This window comes from Sinohyriopsis cumingii, chromosome 17, assembly GCF_028554795.1.
Source record: "Sinohyriopsis cumingii isolate HCF-2022 chromosome 17, ASM2855479v2, whole genome shotgun sequence".
NCBI lineage: Eukaryota > Metazoa > Mollusca > Bivalvia > Unionida > Unionidae > Sinohyriopsis > Sinohyriopsis cumingii.
The window spans coordinates 112,902,701-112,928,811 of NC_142977.1; the positions used below are offsets into that span (position 1 = coordinate 112,902,701).

The 26,111-nt window shown below is 41.8% G+C and overlaps 1 protein-coding gene across 1 annotated transcript in view; it reads right to left on the bottom strand.

Annotated features, from left to right (window-relative positions):
- LOC149779683 (hemicentin-1-like) overlaps positions 1-25,628 on the bottom strand; it is a 425,151-nt gene extending 399,523 nt beyond the window's left edge. The window contains exons 1-2 of the mRNA XM_089938453.1: positions 25,482-25,628; positions 24,371-24,547 (exon numbers count right to left, since the gene is read on the bottom strand). Of these exons, the coding sequence (XP_089794579.1) occupies positions 24,371-24,470 (100 nt within the window). The 5' untranslated portion in view covers positions 24,471-24,547; positions 25,482-25,628. The remainder of the gene's footprint in view (positions 1-24,370; positions 24,548-25,481) is intronic.
- Between the last annotated feature and the right edge of the window lie 483 nt (positions 25,629-26,111).

Genomic DNA, 26,111 nt, shown 5'->3' on the forward strand with positions numbered 1-26,111 from the left:
GAAGTAGCAGCAAAGAAACAAGAGGGTGAAAATCAAACGGTCATGGTACTGTTGGACATTTTAGCGGAGTTAAGAAGTCTGAAACAAATGTATCAGACTTCTTTATCACGACCGAAGAGAATACGACCTTCCCGAGCTAAACACGTCAACCCTGTGACTAAGCCTGCCGTACCACCCTTAGTGATTTCAACTCAATCAACATCATCAACATTACGCAGTTCAGAAGTAGGCAATGGCCGTGGCAAAGGCTTAAGGCAGTTAAAGTTGATTGGTTAAACTCACCCCTACACCAAAAAAGGCCCTTTTCAGGGCCACCCACATTTCTCGAAAAGAAATACAATTTCAATTTGCCAATAACTCAAAAAAAAAAAACCCACTCATTTTACCCTTATAGTACGTGTCTGTGTATGAGTGCGTGAGTGTAGCTTCTTATTTTAAAATCAAAACTCAAAGACACTTACCTTATATCATTAATGTATTCTTTTCTCCATTTTTTATAATCGAATTCACAATTCACAACACAACACTTTAATTAAAAGTTCATTGACTTCTTCTTTCTCCTTATTTAGTCTCTCTGTTTTTTGAATTTCTTCACCGTCTTTTCCTCATTTTCTTCCTTTCTTCTTTTCTTCTCCTGTTTCTTTGCCTCTTGTAAATAGAATTGTCTTCTTTCTTCCTCTTCTTCCTCTGAAGTATCCCTCTCTTCTTTCGAAGAATCCCTCTCTTCTTCCGAAGAATCCCTCTCTTCTTCTGAAGAATCCTTCTTTTCTTTTGACTCCTCTTGTTTCTTTTTTGGGCAATCTGGAGACCAATGTCCTTTTTCTTTGCAATAATAACAGGTATCTTGACTTTTGTCTTTTTTAGCCCCTGTTTTTTTTTTCTTTTTTGACGGTCTGGACACTCTGAAGACCAATGCCCTTTCTTCTGACAGATATAGCAAGTATCTTGACTTTTATCTCGAAAGGAAGGAGAGTAGTCCGTGGGCTGGTCTGAAGAGAATTTTCTAATGACCCCTCGCAAAGCTCTGACGAAACGTTCGATTTGGTTAGTCTCTTCCATCGTTGTGCTCGGCTTGAGAGTGAAATGAATAGTGAAAAGGACAAGACACACACCCTTTTATATACGCTGGTCTGCCATGACTATAAATTAGTCTATGGTGTTTAAACTTGAGTCATTTGACGTTTTTCACTCAAGATGAAACGATCCTATTCATTCGAGAAGAAAGAAGAAGAAGAAAGTAAGAGGCAGAAACGTGATCTATCGCCTCGTACCAGGGCTGAAATCTTGGCACAAATTCATGCCAGTGATTTTGAAGAGGACATGAGTGAACCAGAATCCGAACCCTCTAAACCAAGTTCACCACCCTTAGTCAACCCTGAAAAGTACTATTCCATTCGAGAGACGGAAAAGCGCTCCTCTAGAAAATTTAGAACCACGGCTTACACCTACACGGTGAAGTTTAAAGATTTCAAGTCCGACGTACCCTTAGAGAAAGCAGAAGGGTTTATCACCGAGATGTGGGATTCTTTGCTCACCGCACTCAAGCGACAATGTCAACCCAAAGAAGACGATCGCTTGACACTATCCATAGATCACGACGGTTTGAAATCCCCTGTTTGGATCGAGTTTAGCAGACCCGCAGAACTAACCCCTTCCAAAGTCATGGACAAGATTCAACACGTACAACAATCTAATGACCAGTTTGACATCACCGATGGTAAAGCCACACTGAAAATGGCCCACGTCTCTCCTCCTCAAGGGACTGGACGCAAAAAGATGTTATTGGTGGACGACCTTCGCAACACCAAAACAAGTCTCGTCCGAATTAACAACCCTCATGACCAGATGTGCTTAGCTCGTGCCATCGTGGTGGGACGAACCTATGCCAACAAGAACGACACGACAGAATGGAAAAGAGCCTGGAACACTATTCAACGTTCCCATCAAGCCAAACAACGAAATGAAGCAGAACTCCTGTTACAACAAGCCGGACTGTCCAAAGACACACCCTGTGGCATTCCTGAGATGCAAAAATTGCAAGATGCCCTAGCTCCACGCTACACCTTGAAAGTGCACCCTCAAGAAATGCGCGGACCTCTGTTGTTTCGAGGCCAAGACTTTAAGGACGGAAAATACATTCATGTTTATTATCACGATGACCATTTCGATACCATTACCACTATCACCGGATTCCTGGGATACAGATATTACTGTGAGAAATGTGATTATGGTTATAACAATCGAGAGCAACACAAGCATTGTGGATGGAAATGCCCAGGATGTTTGGCCTCTCCACCCTGTCTGAGCGAAGAACCAGTGCCTTGTTCGACTTGTCTGCGCACGTTTGTCAGCCCTACCTGTTACCAACAACATTTGAAAACACAAGGTTCACAGAAGAAATGTGCTTGTCAACTCCTGAGATTGTGCCCTACCTGTGGACAAGGCATACGTACCAATAGTACCAAGGCACACGTATGTCGAGGAAAGAAAAAATGTCACATTTGTCACCACATCGTGGACTTGGAACACGAATGCTACGTGCAAAAATACCAACCCCCACCAGAGAAAGAGGACGGTCACAAGAAGAAAGGCAATTTCATCTTTTTCGATTTCGAATGCATGCAAGAGACCGGCATTCACATTCCTAATTTCTGCGTGGCTCATCGAGCGTGCGAGAAGTGCATTCAAGAACCTATCTTCAGTCATTGCCCTCACTGCAGCAAGATTCCCGGAGGGCGTGAAAAAATCTTTCGGGGACCGAACACGTTAGCCGATTTTGCCCAATGGGTTTTAGACCCCATCGACAAGACGTGGAGCCAAGAGGACATCGAACGTTACGGAGATTGTCATCGTCATGCCACGGTGATGGCTCACAATTTTTCCGGATACGATGGACAGTTTCTTTTGAGGTACTATACGGAACAAGGCACCGAACGTCCTAAAGTCACTTTGAACGGAGCCAAAATCATTTTCATGCAAGTGGGACAAGTGCAGTTTAAAGATTCGATGAGCTATTTGGCCATGCCTTTGAGTCGAATGCCTAAAACGTTTGGAATGACAGAAATGGCTAAAGGGTACTTTCCACACTTTTTCAATACGGAAGCCAATCAACACGCCGTTCTACCCCATTTACCTGAGGCTCACTATTACGACCCCGACAACATGCGTACCGAACAACGAGAAGCTTTCTACGCTTGGTACCAGGCTCACGCCTCGGACCCTTTCGACTTTCAGGAAGAAATGTTAAAGTATTGTCGTTCCGACGTGGACATTTTACGGCGTTGCTGTGGAAAATTTCGAGAACTGTTCATGGAACACGGAGGGGTCGATCCTTTGAAAGAAGCTTGCACCATTGCCAAAGCGTGTTCCTTAGTGTATCGACAACGATTCATGCCTGAAAACACCGTGGCTGTCATCAGCCCTCAAACGACCCACTTTGTCAAGCGTCAATACTCGGTCAAAGCCCTACGTTGGTTACATTACTTGTGCGACAAGGAAGACAAGTGGATTCAGCATGCCCGCAACGGAGGGGGTGAAAAGACCATCGGAACGTATTCGGTCGATGGCTGGGACTTAGAGAACCCCAAGATCGTGTACGAGTTTAACGGTTGCTTATTTCACGGATGTCCCGTCTGTTACCCTGACCGTGACACTAAAAATCAGTTTTTACAACGAACCATGGAAGACTTCTACCAGGACACTTGTCAGCGACGCCTAAAGTTAGAACAGCAAGGATACCAAGTGGTGGAAATGTGGGAACACGAGTACGATCACCGTATGAAAACCGATCCCGAGTTTAAACGCCTCGTGGAAAGTTACCAGTTCATGGACCCGCTGAACCCGAGGGATAGTTTGTACGGAGGAAGGACCAATGCCACCTGTTTGCTGTACCAAGCCGACGAAGAGAAAGGAGAAGAAATCAAATACTTGGACGTGTGTTCGCTGTATCCCTACGTGTGCAAATATTGTCGTTTTCCTGTAGGGCACCCGCAATTGCTGACGGAACACATCGACCTGAAAAACATTCGACAATACGAAGGCTTGATCAAGTGTAAAGTTTTGCCTCCCACGAACCTATACCATCCCGTCTTACCTCACCATTGTCAAGGCAAACTGATGTTTCCCTTGTGCCGTACTTGTGCCGAAACGTGCAACCAAGACCAGCCTTGCCATCACACACAGGAAGAACGTGCCTTGACGGGAACCTGGGTCAGCGTGGAATTGTTCAAAGCTCTGGACATGGGATACGAACTGTTAGAAGTGTACGAAATTTATCACTTTCCCAAGACACAACAATACCACAAGGGTGACCCCAGTCAGAAAGGCATTTTCGCTGACTACGTGGATGCCTTTTTGAAACTGAAACAAGAAGCCAGCGGCTATCCTTCCTGGTGTCACACTCCCGAAGACCAAATACAATTCAAAGAGAAATACCGGGAACAAGAAGGCATCACTTTAGACCATATCGAGAAAAACGAAGGCAGACGATCGTTTGCCCAAGTGGTGTTAAATTGCTTGTGGGGTAAAATGGCACAACGACCGTGTTTACCCAAGACGGAATATTTGACAGAACCTTCCCGCTACTTCCAGATGATTCACGACAAAACCAAATACATGAAACACGTGGACGTCGTTCGAGAGGATTTGATCTTGGTCAATTACGAAGAAGATCTGGACTTTGTACAAGACGACCCTTTTGGAAATGTCATCATTGCGGCTTACGTGACAGCCCATGCTCGCTTAAAATTGTACGAAGCTTTAGAACTGTTAGGGGAACGCGTCCTGTACTTTGACACGGACAGTTGCATTTACATCCATCACCCGATTCAACATCACCCTGACATCGAAGGAGACCGTTTAGGAGCCTGGACAGACGAGCATCCCGACGACAAGATTCTAAGTTTCGTCAGTGGCGGTCCCAAAAATTACGACTACGAATACCGGGACAAACAAGGAGAAGTGCACACGACGTGCAAAGTGAAAGGACTGACTCTGAATTATCGTACCAGTCGAGTGGTCAACTTTGGGGTATTGAAAGAAGCCTTGCAATCGGGAGAGGATGGAAACTTTAAAGTGACCACCTATCAACCGAACAAGATTGTACGTTTACCCACTCACCACATTGTCAGTCGGCCCTTGGAAAAAGTCTATCAAATCGTGTACCAGAAGCGAGTGCGACTTCCCAATCATTTCACCTTACCGTATGGACACGTCGGTATTGGTCTGTATATAAAAAGGAACCCTAGGCAAGATCGATAGTTCATTGTTCATTGAAGTAACTTACCATGTCGTTGACGAAGAAGAAACCAGATTGGTTTGGCTTGGACCCAAGAGGTGGCCCAGTATGCACGAGAGTTATTCAAGGAAAAAAGTTACTTTTCAACCCGTGTTAGTGACGGTGCCAGAAGAACCCGTCACCCAGGACAGGACTGTCGTGGACAGGCCTGAAAGACCCTTTCGGGAGGACACTTGTGTGACCTTACCCCCTACTATAGAACTGGTTAGAACTTTACCCAAAACATGTGGTTATTGTACAGACACTTGTTTTTATTCCACGTTCATGGTTATCATGTGCCTTTTATTCTTGTACTTAAGCCTTTGGCTTTTATGTATTTTTGTCTTTCGTATTCATGTTTGAAAAAAAACATTCAATAAACGTGTTCTGAAAAAGTATATAAACTCTTGTCTTGTTTGTTTTTCGTGTCACAAGTGACATTTCTCACACAATGGCTACCTCTGCTGTCTCTGCTCCCTCTTCCCCTACTGTCAAAGTCATCGACGAACACTTAGATCGTGCCAGTTGGGAGGCTTTGTATCTTCGCCATCCCTTTAACATGCTCATTGCTGGACCTAGCGGTTCAGGCAAAACCGAATTCGTCAAACGTTTGATCGAACATAAACATCATTTGATCGATCGGCCACCTCAACGGATCGTGTGGTGTTACAAAGAGTGGGAATCGGCGTACAACCTCTTGCGAGAAAGTCAAGGCGATTCCATCGTGTTTGTGGAAGGCATTCCTAAAGAAGACGACGGCATCGTCTCTGACTCCCGTCAAACCCATTTGGTTATTTTCGACGACATGTTAGGAGAAGACGAAGAAGAAATTAAACTGTGGTTCACGCGCAAAGGGCATCACCGTAATGCCAGTGTCGTTTACATCACCCAAAATTTGTTTCAACAAAGTAAAGCCCATCGCACCATCAGTCTCAATGCGCATTACGTGGTCTTGTTTAAAAGCCCTCGAGATAAATCGCAAGTGCAAGTCTTAGCCAAACAGTTAGGAACGCCTTGGCTGACTCAGGCGTACGACGATGCCACTCAAACGCCACACGCCTATTTACTCGTCGATTTGAAACCTACGACTCCCGAGGATTTGCGATTTCGTACCCACTTGTTTCACCACTGGTGCCAAGACGGAGGGCCTGTCCTGTACACGTCTCCGTCCTCGACTTCATTTCACTCCCCATAAAAAAATCTATAAAAACCTCAGACCCTTTTTCGTCTGTCTCACACAGTGTGAACATGACGTCCCTTCAGTCGCATCTTCCCGTCAAATTGATTCGTGCCTTGTATGGCATCAGTCGAGAAAAAAATCCACAAACACGAGCCCGTGTCTTAGAAGCTAGTCTCAAAGAAGTCTTACGATGGTTCACGGTGACGGCACGTCAATTACTCCAAGGAATCATTCAGATTCCTCATCAAACCAAACGCTTTTTCGATCGAAACAAAGTCGCTTTGGTCCAACTGGCCGATCCCCGCATCGACATTCAAACCAAAATACAAATCATTTTGAAACCTGGAGGGAGCGGTACTCTAGGAGGGGTCGTCATTCGCTCTCTCTTAAGATGGGATCCTAATGCCCCCAAAGTTATCCCCAAGAAAAAAGTCCAACGAAGCCCCAAGAAGAAGAAAAAGACCAGGTCCCCAAGGAGAACTTCTCCAGTGGCAGGACCCTCCTCTGACCAGACACCACCACCACCCCGGAAAAAGAAAAGAAGCCCCCAGATAAAGAAAGAGAAAAAAAGTCCCCAGAAAAAGAAAAGTCCACAGAAGAAAACTAGTCGCAAGAAAGGTAGTTCGGCCAGGACGCAACCTTACACTCGCAAACCACGACCTTCCACGGCGGTGACTGCGTCTCCGGCAGCCTCACGTTTGTCCACTTCTCCGTTAATGACACCCAGAACTGAAGAGTACTTGGAGACGTTGATCATACCAAGAACTTCTCCGTTGATGACCCCCAAAAGAACTTCCCCAGTGGCAGGACCCTCCCATTTAGCGGCAGTGGCTGCTGCTCACAAAGTACCTTCTCCCAAAATCAAAGTCCATGAAAGATCGGGCATGTTACAAAGTTTACTGGATTTGTCCAAGCAAGAACTGGCTCGATTTAGTCCGTTGCGTACCCCCCTGCATGACGTGTCATGCCTTTCCTCAAACTAATACGACGTAAAGACAATCAGTGGCGACGAGTACCAGTATAAAAAAGACCTGTGATCAAGTAGGGGTATCAGTGAACTTGTAAAAGATGTCAACTCCAAGAAGCCAAAAAAGAAAGAGACAAAGGCAGACGCGTCATCCGACAAAGCTCTTAGCCAAGCATCGACATTACCCTAAGAAAAGACACAGTCGTTCCAAGAAAAAGAGGCGTCAACAAAGGGGAGGATTCCTTGGCGATTTTGGGAAAAACATTGTCACCTTTATGACAAAGCGATAGTCCCAAAAAAGATAAAAGGGTGTGTGTTAAGTCATCGACGTTAGTGTCTGTTTGGTGAATGTCCCGAAACCCACAAGCAAACATGTCACCCTCCAGAAAACCCCAAGGAAAGAAAAGGAAAGGATTGCCTCCATGTTTAGTCAAACATGGGGACATGTTATCTGTCCTGTCCAAAGCTTCTCCACCCCTACGAAAAAAACTCATTCAATCGGCCTCCAAAGAGGTCATCGATACCGTGTGCGAATGTTGTTTGAACGTCTTGAAAGGTACGATCCCTTTGTCCAAACACCAGAAACAATGCTTAGGCAAACATCGTCACGTTCTTCGCCAAATGGTTCAAAAGAAAATTCCCATTCGTCAAAAAAAGAAGATGTTAGTGCAACGTGGAGGTATTTTACCTCTCTTGTTAGGCCCCATACTGAAAGGAGTCTTGGGAACCATGTTGGGAGGACTGGTGGGAGCAAGATAAAAAGGCCCTCGGAAGTCCCAAGATCTCAGAATCGACCCCTGACAACCCCATGGAAGGACGAAAACTAGCTTTAGTGCCTTACAAACGATGGATGGAATACCATCGGTGGCAAGAACAACGTACTCCGCATTTACCTCCCAATCCCAATTTGAGCGAGATGTCCCAGTTACAACACGAATTGCAACCCTTGATGGATCGCCAAGATTTGTCCGAAACAGAAAAATCGCAAAAGTACGGTCAACTCTTGCAACGACTGCAACTCTTTCACCAGAAAGCTTTAGACGAAACAGCTCTACCCACTTTGAAAGATTTTAAGACCTTGATGAAAAGTCCAACACCATCACCAGTACCAGTACCAGTACCATCACTACCCGTGACCAAGACAGAAAAAGAAGAAGAAGAAGAAGGGTTTCAAACTCCACCAGAAAAGTACACAAGTTAACAACACCACCTACCTCCAGAATTGGATGGATTAAAAAGATGATGGCCACCCCTTCTTCATCACAAGAGAAAAAGAAAGTGAAGACAGAAGAGAAGACAGAAGTGAAACAAGAACCGATATCCCCCGCTCAGACATCCTCCTCTTCGACAGCTATTGCCGGTCGCACACGCAAAGCATTGCAATCCAAGAAAATACCCCAAGAGAAAAAGAGTAGCATCCTCCAAGAGTGGGTGCCTTATTAACACACCAACCAACACAAAAAAATGGAAAAAGTCTTAGCCAGCATTTACTACGATCCCTCGCATCCTGCAGGTTACGCAGGAGTTCAAAAATTGTATCGTGCTGCCAAAACTCGATTGAAAAGTCTCCGTTTACCTCAAGTGCAACGATGGTTACAAGAACAAGCTACCTACACTTTACACAAACCCATTCGACGCAAGTTTGCCAGAAGTCGCACCCGAGTGGAAGGCATCGATCATCAATGGCAAGCCGATTTAGCCGATGTCTCTCATTTGGCCAGCTACAATCGTGGCTACAAATATTTGTTTTGTGTCATCGACGTCTTTTCCAAATTTGCCTGGGTCGTGCCCTTGACTTCCAAATCGAGCAGCGAGTTAGTGCGAGCCCTGCAACGGGTGTTGAAACAAAGCGGTCGTCACCCTCTTCGATGGCAAACGGACAAAGGCACCGAATTTGTGAACCAAGCTTTCCAAAAAGAATTAAAGAAACGTGACATTCATTTTTTTACCACCGAGAATCCCGAAACCAAAGCCAGCATCGTGGAACGTTTTCAACGCACTTTGAAAGAACGCATGTGGAAATATTTTACGCATCACCACACTCTGAAGTACATCGACATCTTACCGCACCTGGTGCAAGCGTACAACCAATCTTACCATCGAAGCATCGGACGTGCCCCGCAAGACGTGACTCTCGAGAACGAAGTGTTGGTGTTTGAGCGCCTGTTCGGTACGTCCCCAACGAGGGCTGTCCCCAAAAAAAGTAGAGAGTTGGCCGTAGGAGATTGGGTGCGCATTGGCAAAACCAAACGCACTTTCGACAAAGGTTACTTACCTAACTGGACGACCGAACTGTTTCGCGTCACTGGACGAGTGCATGGCCGTCATCCTGCCGTCTATAAATTGGAAGACATGAACGGAGAAGTGCTCAAAGGAACGTTTTATTTGCCCGAGTTACAACTTGTGACCAAAAAAGAAGACGACGTGTACGACATCGAAAGCATTCTCGAACGCAGAACCCGTAAAGTGGGCAAACGACGTGTCAAAGAAGTCAAAGGACGTTGGAAAGGATATCCACCCAGTTTTGATTCTTGGATCGACGCTTCGCAAGTCATCGACTATAAAAAGAAGTGACCATCATGCCCTTTCACACAGACGCAGCTACGTCGACCACTCCTCCTTCACCCAGTTCTTCTGTGCAAGATTTACAAAAACATCCCTTGTGGGTGTGGTGTGGAGAACGTGTGCCTAAAACGCAAATCGTCTTTTTCTGCCAAATCTTCGTGGTGTATTGTGTCATCGGGGCAGCCATCGCCAATTTGAGTTTGCAACAAGGAGACAAACAATTGTGGACCATTTTATTGAGCAGTTGCATCGATTACCTGCTTCCCAATCCCTCCCTGAAATTCTCCTCGAACGGGAACCACGGAAACCTTGTGTCCAGTGCCAGTGTCAGTCACCACTCCAACCACAACCAGAACCCCATTTTGGGCGGAGACACGCCTCTGACGTCCACTAACCCCTCGGACAGCCACAGAACTCTGGAATTATGAGTCACCAAAACCAATTTTACTTAACCTTACCCAGTGACAGTTCCATGGAGGTGTTTCCCCACAACACGTTGTACTGTTACACGGCCAAATTACCTCAGGCCATCCCCTTAGATCACGAAGCCCATTGGGAAGTGGCTTTAGTAGAAATCATTCACCCGACCCAAGTCCTCAATGTCCTTCCCAATCAAAATTTTTTTGATGTGGAAGTTCATGACGAGCAAATGCAACAGTGGATGGATAGCAATGTCAAATATGACAAGAAAACCCGTACACAAAATCAAAAGTACACCACCTATCACTTGTTCATTCCCCCAGGCTTTTATTTTAGTGGTCAACATTTGGTCAGCACCATAGCCTCCAGGTTTAATGTCGTGTTTCTGAAAGCTTTGGAGCATGTCAACAAAAGTGTCACCCTGGAGTACCACAAACAGCTCGTCGCTTCTTGATGAAATTTGAACGGAGTAAAATCATGTCCATTTTATTTTGTCCTGAATTGTTTGACATGTTGGGCGGCGACATGGACATGAGAAATGCCATGCTCAAGAAAAACGAATTACCCATCGTTTACGACAACGAGTCTTTTAGCAAGTTATTTCGTACCCCGGTAGAACTGAACCAAGGACTGAATTTGATGTTCGTGTATTCCGATGTGGTTGAGTACAACGTGGTGGGACACACCTCCGTGCCGTTACTGCGTGTCATTCCTTTCAAAGTGGATTCTGCCACGGGCGCTGACGAGGAAGGTGGAAACACTTAAACCGTTCACCGCGAATTTGTCCATCCTCACTATTTGCCTGTCAGTAAGTCGTATTTGGACACGGTCAACATTGCTATAAAAGGAGATCTGGGACAAAATATTCCATTCACCAAAGGAAAAGTCACGGTGAAACTCCATTTTCGAAAACGGTTCTCTCACGACTCGTAAGTCATGTATCCAGTGTACCGAGGGGTTGCTCGACAGCGAGGACACGGTTTAGGAGATATGTTAAAATCGGCCTTTCGTTCGGTGGCCCCGGTGTTGAAACCGATGGTGACACACGGATTGCACGCCTTGAAAGATGCGGCACTGACGCAAGGCAAAGAATTTCTCCAAAATGTCATCATCGACAAACAAAACCCTAAAGAAGCCTTCATGAGGGCAGGCAAAAATGTCTTGCTGCAAACGGGCAAAGACATTTTAGGCCGACAAGACACACCTATAAATGCCCTGCACGCTACCGAGACAGGCATTCAGCAAGGACAAGGCAGAAAGAGACGACGCAGAAAACACCCTTTCACCAGACTTCAAGCGAGAAAGGCCAAGAAAAGAAGAACCGTTCGAGACTTAGACGTTTTCGATTATTGAGAAAGAACAAAAAAAATGATGCACCGAGAGTCTTGCGCTTGTTCCAAGACGGAACTGGATCTGTTTGCCATGCCCCCCACCATGATGACCATGCAAGAATCCCAATGGGTGGAATTTCACCCCGTCTCCTCTTTGACGGATTCCGCTCCCATCGAGTTTGAAATCAAAGGTCAGCCCGAAGATTACATCGATCTGAATAGCAGTTACTTGTACCTGAAAGTCAAAATTCTAGATAAGACTGGAGGTGCTATAGACGATGAAGCAGTAGCTCCCGTCAACAATTTCATGCATTCCTTGTTCAGTGGGGTGGACTTGTACTTGAATAACAAACTGGTCAGTAGCAGCATGGATACTTACCCTTATCGTGCCTACCTGGAAAATCTCTTGACGTACGGAATAGATGCCAAGAACACTCATCTCAAAGCCTGTGTGGTATGGGAAGCTGACGAACCTACCAAGTTTGAAATATTGGAAACTGATGAAAAGAAAGACAACAATGATGGATTTGTAGAACGAAGAAAGAGAATCACGGGAGTCGACACAAGTTTAGAACTGATGGATCGTTTGCATTTGGACATGTGGTTGCAAGAAAAGTATTTGCTGAACGGGGTGGATGTCCGTCTGAGACTGAATCGTAGCAGTACCGCTTTCCATTTATTGGCTGATAGTGACGGTTACAAAACCAAAATCCAAGAAGCCAGACTCTACGTACGCCGTGTGGAAGTGTTACCTAAAGTGGGAAACGACATCAGTCAGACGTTGAGCAGAACGACTGCCAAGTATCCCATACGACGCGTGGAAGTGAAAACCTTCACCATTCCCAAGGGACAGCGATCCATGATCGAAGATCATCTGTTCCAAGGACAGTTACCCAAACGTTTGATCGTTGGTATCGTCGAGAATACAGCCTTCAACGGAGCTGCCGAAAAAAATCCTTTCTACTTTCAACACTTTGGCGTGTCCAAAATCGAAGTCAGTCGCGATGGCAAAACCTTGTGTACCCGACCGTTTGAACCTGACTTTACCAAGAAGAATTACTTGAGATCGTACTTGTCCCTGTACGAAGCCACCGGACAGTTAGGAACCAATACCAGTCACGGTATTACGTACGAGGATTATGCAGGAGGCTATGCTTTGTGGGCTTTTGATTTCACTCCAGACCAAGGCAGCGACGAGGGACATTTCCACCCTATAAAATCCGGCCAGATTCGTGTGGAAATTCAGTTTAAAGACCGAGACCCTGATGAAACGGTGAACGTCATCCTGTATGCAGAATTCGATAATACGATAGAAATCAACAGTTTGAGAGAAGTCATCCTAGATTACTAGAAACCATGGAAGACTGTTGTCCCTCTTTACCTAGTGGAGAAACTTTGGACATGAAATGTGAGGAGACCGTGGAAAAAGAAGAAGTGATCATGATGAAGTCAAGATGGCCATAACAAGAAGCCCATTTAGTCTCCTGTTTTGCCAAACACTTGGTCGAAAAAATGACGGAATTGATCAAGAAAAATTATTATGGATGTCAAAACGATCATCCCAGTCAAATTCAACACGATAAATGCCTGATGTTAAGTCAAGAAGAAAAATTGGACGAGTATCTGGACGAATCTTGGAGTCTCATCTCGAACAAAGACGTGTTGCACCAGTGGTATAAAGACTTGCGTGAACATTCTTGTCCACCATTAACCACTCAAGAGATCCATCGTATCGAAGCTCTCCTGAATCAGAGTGAGGAAACAGAACGAATAACCGTTTATTCGTCAGACATTTTCAAGCAAAAAGTCAGGATCGAATTGACGACTTATTATTACCTGTGAAGAAAAAAAAACACACACACAAAACATGGATACCTGGGAACTTTATTACCTTTTGAACCACAGTTCGTATACGGCTTCTTGGAATCCTGTCGTCTGTGCTAAAGATGAACTCCCTCATCGCAAACCTAAAGACCATCAAGCTTACGTGATCAACACGGACGAAAGTCATCTCCCAGGAACCCACTGGGTAGCCGTCTACTTTCCTCAAGAAGGATGTGTGGAATATTTCGATTCGTACGGATTACCCCCTTTGGAAGACGATATCATCGACTTTATGAGAAGAAATGCTCAGACCACCCGATTCAATAATGTGAAATTACAAGGCACAGATTCCTTGGTGTGTGGACAGTACTGTGTGTATTTTCTGCATCATCGCAGCCTGGGCTATTCCTTAGAACATTTAGTGACTCATTTTGATCCTCGTTCTTCTACTAGAAACGATGTGAAAGTAGATCGATGGTTTTGTGACCATTATGCTTATCTTTTGTCTCAAGCTAGGAAACGTAGTGTTCATCAATGGCCTAATGACTTCCAACAGTGGAAATCACAATTTCATTCACAACGTTGTCAGCCCTGTTTAAAGTAGATTGTAAAATTGAGAAAAAAATGTTTGTGATTTGAAAAAATGTTTGATGTTATAGTGTTGGATTATTGTTAAAAATGTTAGAGTTGTTGTTTAGTGTTAAGTGATTTTTGAATAAAAAATGTTGTGTTTTGAAAAAAAATGCCTTTGTGGTTTGTTTAGCTATAAGAATGTTGGATTGATGCTCTTTCATTTCTTACTATCCCTCTCATGACACTCACTGTACGTTGCGGCTCGAAAACCGTGTGGGGGATGTTTTCCTTCACGTCCGCGCTTTGACTTTAAGAACCGGGGTTGTTTCCAGTCTAACCATCCATTGTCGACTCATCCTCCTACGAAGATATGCTCCAAACTAGCTAAGCTCAACGAAGCCTACGTGAATTTGCATAGGGTCAGACACAGTCTGATACCGAAGCCAGAAGAAATAGAGAATGTGAGAATGTTAAAAGTCACTGAAGACCTGATAGAAGAGCTCTTCAGAGAAGAAATGAACAGGGAGAAAGAAGAATGGACAGAGAAGTACAGACTTCAGAGACAGCAGCAACAGCAGCAACAGCAGCAGCAGCAGCAGCAACCTGAAGCTGACAGAGGCTTTGTCGTTGTCGTATCGACACCAAAGAGTTCTTCTTCTCTTTCCGAAGAAGCAGACCTATCGCCAGAAAGTCTATCCTCAGAGGACATCGCATTCTTAGAAACTAAAAAAAGAATGCCATAGCAAACAAAAAACAGCCCTTTTCAGGACTACCCAATACTCTAGAAAAGAAATAACTATTAATTTGCCAATGTGTGTAGGTAGAGTAGTGTGAATATAAACACTAACTCTTTTATAAAAAATGTGAGGGTATGTGTTTGTGTGTTTGTGTGTTTGTGTTTGTAAGTGCTCACGTAAGTTGGTGTGGATAATAGATTAAAATCATGTTTTTTGGTGTTTGAGGTGTATATTTGGGGTTAGATTGGATTGCTTTGCGTATGTGGATAGTCTATTGAAGTAGTTAATAAAAATTTTTAAAATAGTGATGGGTAGCATAGAAAGTGAGTGAGTGTTTCTTTTAGGTCCGCGCGTTGTTGTTTTGGGTCATGATCTAGGTAAGATCAATTTTATGTTTTTAGGGGATGTTTTCCATCACGTCCGCGCTTTCACTATAAATTGAAACTCGTTCGACAGTCTAGCTACCCTTGTTGATTGATCAACACCAAAAATGAACACGAGACTGGAGAAACTGTTGGAACTTCATGTGCATCTGGAATATGCCAGGCGCATATTAAATGAACTGGCCGCGGAAGCCATTGTGGAAGAGGGAAGGATAAAAGAGGAGGAAATAAGAAACAAAGAATAGGAGGAGAGAAGATATAAAGAAGAAGAGGAAAGAAGATACAAAGAGGAGGAGAGAAGATACAAAGAAGAGGAGGAGGAAAAGGAGAGAAGAAGAAAAAATTTCAGAATCCCAGAAACCGAAAATTGGGATTCTGAAGCCACATATCCTGCCTCTGCTCTCTCCCCCAGAAAGGTATAAAGTAACTGGGGGACAAGATGTGTATGTGGCGCCAGGCCTGGAAGGTGTCACCATTAACCAGGTGTCCATGAAGTTCAAAAAAAACCAGCCCTTTTCAGGGCTAACCCAATACTCTAGAAAAGAAATAACTATTAATTTGCCAATGTGTATAGGTAGAGTAGTGTGAATATAAACACTTACTCCTTTTTAAAAAATGTGAGTGTATGTGTTTGTGTTTGTAACCGTTCACGTAAGTTTGTGTGAATAGTAGATTACGGGTTTCTTAGCGTATGTGGAGAGTATAGTTTGGGTTTTATTATATGAAATGAGAAAAGTAGGGGGATGTTTTCCTTCACGTCCGCGCGTTGTTGTTTCTTTGGTCATGATCTAGGTAAGATCAATTTTATGTTTTAGGGGATGTTTTCCTTCACGTCCGCGCTTTCACTATAAGAACCCACAGTATTCGTTGTTCAAACCATTCTACAAAGAAGATGGCCTCTAACCAAATGGACAAAATACAAACATTGCAAGACGTTTTAGACAACTTAGGAATGATGGAACAGATGTTAATAAGACTCGTTGAAGACCATTATTCCTATAGTCCCCATCGTGTAAAGATGGAAATTAGTAACTTAAAAAAGGTAAAGGACAAGATTAGTGGTGTCATGAAAGAGATAAAGGAGGAGAAGGAGGATGAAGAAGAAAGAATAAGAATAAGCAAATGGAACGAAAAAATTGAAAAAGAAGAAGAAAATGAGAAGAGGAAGAAAGAAGAGGAGGAAGAAAATAAGAAAGAAGAGCAGAAGAAAAAAAAGAAAGAGAAGAAGAGAAAGAGTGTAGGAGATAAAATAAGAACTTGGTGGAGAAAAAGAAGAAATTAGAAGCAGAAGAAGAAGAAGAAGAAGAAAACCCAAAGTCCCTTTTCAGGGCCAGCCAAATTTCTTGAAAAGAGATAGCCTTTCCATTGCCTACCCCTTTTTTTAAATTTAAATTTAAATTTAAATTTAAATTTAAATTTAAATTTAAATTTAAATTTTTTTTAAAAAAAAAAATCCCATATTCAATTCCCCTTGTCCCTAGACAAACCCAAACTCTATTCCCCCATGTTAAATTCCCCCTTGTACGTAGAGTGACCCACGATTTTTCACCATGTTCAATTCCCCTTGTACGTAGAGTGGCCCACGATTTTTCGCCATGTTAAATTTCCATTGTACGTAGAGTGGCCCAGGGGTCCCTGTAATGCTAATTCCCATTGTACGTAGGGTGGCCCCATTTACTACTAATGTTTCTTCTTGGCTCATCATCAGACATTTATCGTGTTGAATTTGACTGGAATTATCGTTTTGACATCCATCGCAATCTTCTTTGGTCAACGCTTTAAATTTATTCTGCCATTTGTGAGGCAAAACGGGAGACTAAATGTTTTTCTTTATCTGGCCATCTGGACGTAACTTCCACGTCCTCATCGTCTTTGTCTTTGGGTTCTGCTTCCACCATGTCATCCCATTCCATTACCAAAGATTCTCTGCCATTCAAAGAGGAATAAGTGTCTTCCATAGCTTCTAACAGTCTAGAATGACTTCTCTCAAACTGTTGATTTATATCGTATTGTCGAGCTCGGCATACAGGATTATGTTCACAGTCTCGGTTCCAAGTTCCACAAGCAGTTGACCGGATTTTATAGGGTGGAACTGTCACTCGTCGCTGCTTTGGTCCGGAGTGAAATCAAAGGCCAAAGAGTGTAGCCTCCTGCATAATCTTCGTTCGAAATGATGTGGCTGGTGTTGGTCCCTAGCTGTTCGGTGGCTTCATACAGGGACAAGTACGATATCAAGTAAATCTTCTGGGCAAAGTTAGGTTCGATGGGTCGGTACACAAGGTTTGTCCACCGCTACTAACTTCGATCTTGGACAATATGTAGTGCTTAAACTCGAAAGGATTGGAACAAATGATATTCGATATTGGATCGGAGTCCAGCTGCAAAGGTGACATTTTCACTTCTACGGGTGGTATCGGATACTTGGCGGTCGTTCTGTTGAAAGTGAGGCTGATTTCGTTGCCCACTTTAGGTAACACTTTCATGCGTCGTACTAGAGTCTAGCTTCTGGTAAATGGTCTAGTACTCATTGGCATGAGCCATCAATTGGAAAACGGTACTGCTACTATTCAGTCTTAGGTGGATATACACTCCGTTCAGCAAATACATTTCTTGCAACCACATGTCCAAATGCAAAGGATCCATCAGTTCTAAGGTACGCCCTAGCAGGGTTTTTTTTCGACGGTCGTTAAAGCCCACATTGTGAGGAGCGTCATGTGCTCTCAGGGATGTGTCGTTAAACTTGTTCTCGCCTGTTGTGTTAGGTTTCCATACCACGCAAGCATCCACAGGAGTATTCTTGGCCACTTTTCCGTACATCATGAGATTTCAGAGGTACGCTCAGTAATGGGATTTATCCATGCTGCTGCTAACTTGTTTGTTATTCAAGTATAAATCCACTTTGCTGAACAAGGAATGTATGAAATTGTTAACGGGAGCTTCTCTAGCATAGTGGGTGGCATAGCAAACAGATCCAAATCCGACTTGGAACATTCGCAAGACTCTCCGTGCATCATTTTTCTCTCTGTAATTTAATAATTAAAAAACGTCTAATTCTAGGATGGTTCTTTTGTTTTTGATCTTTCTATTTCTGGGGATGTGTGGTCCTCTGGAGGGCTGTCTTCGTCGTCTCTTGCAGCCTTGTCCTTGCTGTGGCGTCAGGGAAGCAGGGATATCTGACTCAACAGCGTCCCGGTGTTTTTCACCGGCTAAAAAAGTCTTTGTCCGTTTGAAGCAAGACATTTTTGCCGGCCTCAAGAAAGCTTTTCTGGAGCTTTGTTTGTCGATGATGACATGTTGGAGAATTCTTTGCCTTGCGTCATAGTGGCATCTTTCAAGGCATGCAATCCTCGTGTCACCATCTGTTTCGAAACGGGGGCCACCGAGCGAAACGCCGATTTCAACATATCTTCTAAACCATGTCCTCGCTGTCGAGCGACTCCACAGTACACAGGATACATGACTTACGAGTCGTTTGAGAATCATTTTCGAAAATGGAGTTTCGTCGCAAATTTGCCTTTGGTGAAAGGGATATTTTGTCCCATATCTCTTTTTAGAGTAACATTGATATTGTCAAAATATGACTTTCTGCTGGGCAAATAGCGAGGACGTACAAATTCAAGGCGAACGTGATAGGTGTTTCCATCTTCCTGGTCATAGTTCGTTGCAGGATCCACTTTGAAAGGAACGACTGGCAGTAACGGTACCGAGGTTTGTCTCATCACACTGTACTCCACCACATCATACTACACACAGATCTAATTCATTCACTGGTTCAGTTCTACCGGGAATCTAAACAAACTCGCAAAATTCAAGTTGTCGGCAATGAGTGGTATGTTGTTATTCATGATCATTTTGATATTCCCTCCCAAAATGTCAACAATTCGGGAAACAATTGAATGGCCAAAGTATTGGCATCCGAAAATGTCATCAGCAGGCGACGAGCTATTTTGTGGTACTCAATTGTGACACTTCGTTTGGTTTTCTCCAAGACTTTGCCAAACAGCGCATTGAACCTAGCAGCAATCAAGCCCACCAAATGTTGACCGCTAAAAAAATAGCCCGCGGAAATTTTCAACACATGATGTACCGCGAAGTATCGGGTGACACTTGTCGTTTCGTACAATTTCGTATTGCTGCACTTGGTCGTTCAATATTGGTGGTGGCATTAATGGGATGGCTTTGATTTTTCTTTTTCCACTTGTGTTTTCCCTTCTTTCTTTTTCACTTATGTCGAAGGAGAAGTGGACATCATCTTTTTTAACCCAAGCTTTATGTTCTTCTCGTTGAGGTGTGGTGTAAATGATGTCTTGCAGTGGGGAACCATGCCACAAACATGTAGCACGCTGTTTCCCGCCAGTCATATTATCCTGACACCAGGTCTACCAGTTCTAACACTAGCCTCTTAATGATGAGCGCCTAGCGAGGCAGCAGTACCATTTTTATAAGTCTTTAGTATGATTCGGCCGGGGATCGAACCCACGACCTCTCGCATCTGACGCGGACAAACTAACCACTAGTCCAACGGAGCGGTCCATGCTGTTGTGTATCTAATGTTTAGTTGTTGTTTCTTAAACCTATTATAATGTTCTAAAATCGATTATTATTATTATTATATGCTCATTTTTCCCCCGTTAACTTTACATTGTCAGAATCGTGCAGTATTACCCGATATTGAATCCGCGCGACAATACACATATAGCACTCATGAGCATAAAGGAGCTACTTTCTATTGTAAACAAACAAAGGACGCAGACGATAGCACTTTTGATTTGTACACAAATCATGTACACTCGCGTAAAAGGATCTTTACGTTGTGGTTGTTTAAATTTGCTTCTGAATAACTAAAACAGATGTTTCGTGGACTGCCACATACCAGCTGCTTTGGCACATTCCGCGTTGATACAATGTTACGGATTTAGGCTAGCTACAGTATATAACATACGCAAGATAATGTCCTTACAAATAACATACAAGTGACAAGTCATGTACTCTCTTCTTTAGCTGGTGATAAGAATGGCAAAATAAAATATACTTACAGTTTTACATCCTGAATTTCCTCAAAATGTATTTTCTTAATTCTGCAAATCCGAATTACATGAGCCACGTCATAGGTTTTCAATCTGGATTATACATTTCGAAATTGTGCTGTAATTTCGATGATAAGTGCAACTGCATCCTCCTTACTGCACTCAAAATGAAATGCCATTAAATTCCATAGTGTCTTTTTGATAATTGCAATTGAAAGATTTCATATTTTTTCCACATTTTGATTTCAAACATTCAATGACAGAAACAGAAACACATTTGCAGATGTCATCACACTTCTTCAATCTCATGTATTTCATGTGGAATTGTCACATACAAATCCAGTCCATAATCACGAAATTTCCTAGAATCGAAAGCAATACCAAAATCTATTCATTCCAGATCAAATGGAAAAGTTGTTGCAATGCACATTCATTCACAATATGACTCCAAATTTCAATTTTAACTAAACACGCCATTTTCTTTCGAAAGTTATGTCGCGCGCGACTAAATTCAAATGTATCTGGGCGGAGTTATGTGCGCAGTAATAATGTTGATTTGTGTAATGAATATGCGCTTGTGTATTTAGTTTGGAATGCGGCATACATTCATTTAAGTTGTTTCTTGTAGTGTATTTTGTTTATATAATTAAACCCTATGTAGAATTTTTTAAAAATGAGCATATAATAAAAAGGTTACTGCATTTGTATGGGAAAATATGAACTCGTTTTGTCGGAAGGATATACTGTACTACCAAGGTCGTGCAGTATTCCAGCCAAAAACTCGTTCATATTTTCCCATACAAATGCAGTAACCTATAATTATTAAGAGAGAGAGAGTTTGTTTTCGTTAGTACTGTTATTAAAGCAGAATAATTATTTAGATCAAATGTAAATATTTTAAAATAATTCACGTGCACACCATATCGTTGATGAAACCAACATCAGAATGGCCCAAGTATGGCCTTCGGCAGACTACGTATAAATATGTGGGAGTGTAGAGGCACGAGCCAGTACCTTAAAATTCAACAAAGCCATTGTGTCTTTGATCCTGTTCCATGTACATGACACGTGGACGGTGTACAGACGCTATGTCAAGAAGGTGTCTCGGATACTAAAGTTTGCACATGGGCAGATAATCCAATCACAAATGAGATGGGCAGGCCTCGTAAGAAGTACTTCAGACGAGTGACTACCAAAGAAGATCTTCAACGGAGAACCGAAGAAGAGACAGCAATGTCAGGAACGTCAGAAGAAACGCGCCAAGGATTTTTTAAAGTCATCCTTCAAGTAATCATTGAAACACTTAAAAATTGACACCCAGAATAATTTCGACTATCGAGACTGCAACAGGTCATATGTTTATCAAGCCACCTCAATAGCATCTCTGTCCAGTGTGCCGGACAGTATAGAAAATAAAATAGCCTGATTAGTCACCCACGTGTGATCACAAAAACCAAAATAGTTATTGATGTTAGGGCCATCTTCAAACATGAAGGACGAACAATAACTATTGGACATTTATCTTAATCAGAACACACGAATTCCCTTGATGGATCCAGTGCACATATAATTGTTATCTACTCCAGCCTGAGTCGATGCAGGTAAACGTTAACAGAGGATTGCAAATGAAATTAAAAGTACATATATACCTGGGGCAACACATATCAAAAGAAATATACCTGGGGCAACATATATCAAAATACATCCTGGTTGTTACTTTACCTAGCTGGCTATTTAGGGTTTGCCAATATGTTATCAAGGGGCTGTATCGCAAATGAAAAGGGTCAGATTAGTCGTACGCGGATCGAATGACCAGTTGTAAAATTACCATTAAGATAGACTGACACTGTAATTTTTCAAGTAATCGCCAAATCTGGCCCATTGAAACAGTTGCTCGATTGATTACTGGTTTGTAAAGACGGTCTGCAATGTGAAAATTTCGACTCCGGATCTTGCTTTCATTTCGCTTACGTTTTTTCATATAGTATTGAAAGGAATTCTGTATATGTACGTGTTTGAGTCAGATAGAAGCATACTACATCAAGCCCTTACTAGTATTAATCACATAGTAGCTATTCACATCAGGCCCATACTCAGTATATGTAGGATACTTTAATCACATAGTAGCAATCCACACCAGGCCCATACTCAGTATATGTAGGATACTTTAATCACATAGTAGCTATCTATATCAGGCCAATACTCAGTATATGTGGGATACTTTAATCACATAGTAGCTATCTACATCAGGCCTATACTCAGTATATGTCGGATACTTTAATCACATAGTAGCTATCTACATCAGGCCCATGCTCAGTATATGTGGGATACTTTAATCACATAGTAGCTATCTACATCAGGCCCATGCTCAGTATATGTGGGGTACTTTAATCACATAGTAGCTATCTACATCAGGCCCATGCTCAGTATATGTGGGATACTTTAATCACATAGTAGCTATCTACATCAGGCCTATACTCAGCATATGTGGGGTACTTTAATCACATAGTAGTTATCTACATCAGGCCCATGCTCAGTATATGTGGGATACTTTAATCACATAGTAGCTATATACATCAGGCCTATACTCAGTATATGTGGGCTACTTTAATCACATAGTAGCTATCTACATCGGGCCTATACTCAGTATATGTGGGCTACTTTAATCACATAGTAGTTATCTACATCAGGCCATATGTGGGCTACTTTAATCACATAGTAGTTATCTACATCAGGCCCATGCTCAGTATATGTGGGATACTTTAATCACATAGTAGCTATCTACATCAGGCCCATGCTCAGTATATGTGGGATACTTTAATCACATAGTAGCTATCTACATCAGGCCTATACTCAGTATATGTGGGATACTTTAGTCACATAGTAGTTATCTACATCAGGCCCATGCTCAGTATATGTGGGATACTTTAATCACATAGTAGTTATCTACATCAGGCCCATGCTCAGTATATGTGGGATACTTTAATCACATAGTAGTTATCTACATCAGGCCCATGCTCAGTATATGTAAGAAGTTTTTATCATCCAGTAGCTCAGTACGTATATCCCTTACTCAGTATATGTACGATGCTTTATTCCTATGGTATCACAGTACATCGATCCCCGATTCTGCATAAGTAAGATTCTTTAATTTAAATATGTCTATGTAGACTGATTCTGCTGATGCGACGCCACTCAATCACTTAAGGAACCCCTAGACCACTGACATATGACTGCAAGCGTGTTATTCAAACTTCAAACACCATTTGTCTAGGGTTATGATTATCATTTTATAAATTAACACAAATTAGACAACCGGAATGTGACCCTCCTATAGATATAATGTTTCAATAATCACCACACTCGATCAATTCCTGGATCTGTATAGACAGGGTGACTTAATTTCACACTGCATCCATCAGTTTGAAAATTTCTGTAAACACTAGGCTATGGACTTTAAAATAACTTTATAACATTCCTATGTCACCTTTTATTTTTGTAACAATGCTAAGCCAGTAAATATTTTTTTTAAAAATCCTAAACCTCCGTGTTAACGTGATAGTCAGAGACCTCAGCGAAGCCAGTAAAATATTAAAAAACTCCTAAACCTCCGTGTTAACGTGATAGTCAGAGACCTCAGCGAAGCCAGTAAAAAATTAAAAAAACTCCTAAACCTCCGTGTTAACGTGATAGTCAGAGACCTCAGCGAAGGAGTTCACATGTTCTTAATTGATCAGATTATTGATCATTATATTGAAAAATCAGAGATCTAGTGTGCAACAAAAGTCAACCCTTAATCCATTAATACAGAACAAAACTATCGGAGGCAGTATGATGTCTAAGCAATCACCAGTGATAGAAGAAATCAAGATCTCGGGATATTTATTGGGATAAATGTTAGCGAGCGAAGACAACAAATTATTTACGTTATTAAAACTTATTAAAGCAAATGACATCATTACTTCAGATCCGTAATAGGCTTTTGGATGTGGTCTCAAATGACAAAATCGGACGTAGTATAGACTTCATATATTGGTATATCGAGATGGTAACAAAAAGACAAAAAAAGTATTAATATACCTACTTACCAACTTGTCTTGAAGATACCATTGTTGAACAAAATGTTGTCACCATAAGAATTAGAATCAGACTATAGGCATTGTTCAACAGCTTGACTTCGATTTCCATTCTGTATGTTGATATTGTCCGACTTCTAAAAAGTCTCTTAATTCATATGATTCGATGACGACTGTGTCGGGTCTCTTCTGCAAAATAATGCAAACATAACTGGCCAACTTAGTAAACGTGCAGAATGGTGTATGAACTACATAATGCAAACATGGATAGCTAACTTAGCAAATTTACAGAATGAACTAGATAATGTGCAATATGAGAACTATTATTAATCTAGAGTTTCTGAATAGATAATGTAATTTATCAGAGCTCTGAATAGATAATGCAATTTATCTAGAGTTTCTGAATAGATAATGTAATTTATCAGTTTCTGAATAGCTAATGTAATTTATCTAGAGTTTCTGAATAGCTAATGTAATTTATCTAGAGTTTATGAATAAATAATGTAATTTATCACAGTTCTGAGTAGCTAATGTAATTTATCAGGGTTCTGAATAGATACTGTAAGTTATCTAGAGTTTCTGAATAGATAATGTAATTTATCAGAGTTCTGAATAACTAATGTAATTTATCAGAGTTCTGAATAGATAATGTAATTTATCAGAGCTCTGAATAACTAATGTAATTTATCAGAGTTCTGAATAGATAATGTAATTTATCTAGAGTTCTGAATAGATAATGTAATTTATCTAGAGTTTCTGAATATATAATGTAATTTATCTAGAGTTTCTGAATAGCTAATGTAATTTATCTAGAGTTTCGGAATAGTTAATGTAATTTATCTAGAGTTTATGAATAGCTAATGTAATTTATCTAGGGTTTATGTATAGCTAATGTAATTTATCTAGAGTTTATGAATACCTAATGTAATTTATCAGAGTTTCTGAATAGTTAATACATATCATGCAAAAAATGTTAGTATTCCCGTCTTGTATGTCGTACATTAGATTAAAGCCCAACTTATTTACAATCACTCGCGTTTTGGTCTTGTTCTTTACAATTTATCACAATCGTACCCAGATATTACTTTTATAAAGAAATGATAATGCAAATTGTATCCCATACCAGGTGCGTGAGTCAAGTCCCTTTTGTAAATCCTTGTATAAGAAAGTTCACAATTCACTTAGCAACATTCCAGAAGCGTCTCCGTATGAGTGAGATAAGTATACCAATCCAGTAATATGTATACATATAATTCACACATAATACACTGTAATTTAAACCGGACGTCTGTCGTCTTGACGTGACCTAATTGTGAGCATAGCTAATATTACATTTATCCTGGCTGTCAAATATATCAGCACATAACAGTCAAAATCAACATCCACATTATTTGCATCAATTAACCAAAAATATCTGAGCCTGAAGCACATTGGTTAAATTCAGAAATCTTAGTTACAAAGATCTGGCGTATGCAGATGATAGCAATATGTATTAGAAATAAAACACCTAATATTTATATAATCGTGCCATCAATTTTTTAAAAGTTATTTTGTTTCTCCTGTAATCAGGTGGATCGTAGGGGCGTAATGATGACTTTGCGACAGACTCTTTCCATTTTGCCCTATTCACCACTGCTTTCTGGAACTTTTTAAACTTCATGCTTGACCACTCTCTGTTATCTTAACAGTTCTTCTTTCGAACGCCTTGTTTTCTTCTTTCCTTCACTGTGGCTGTATGAGTCTCAATGACAGG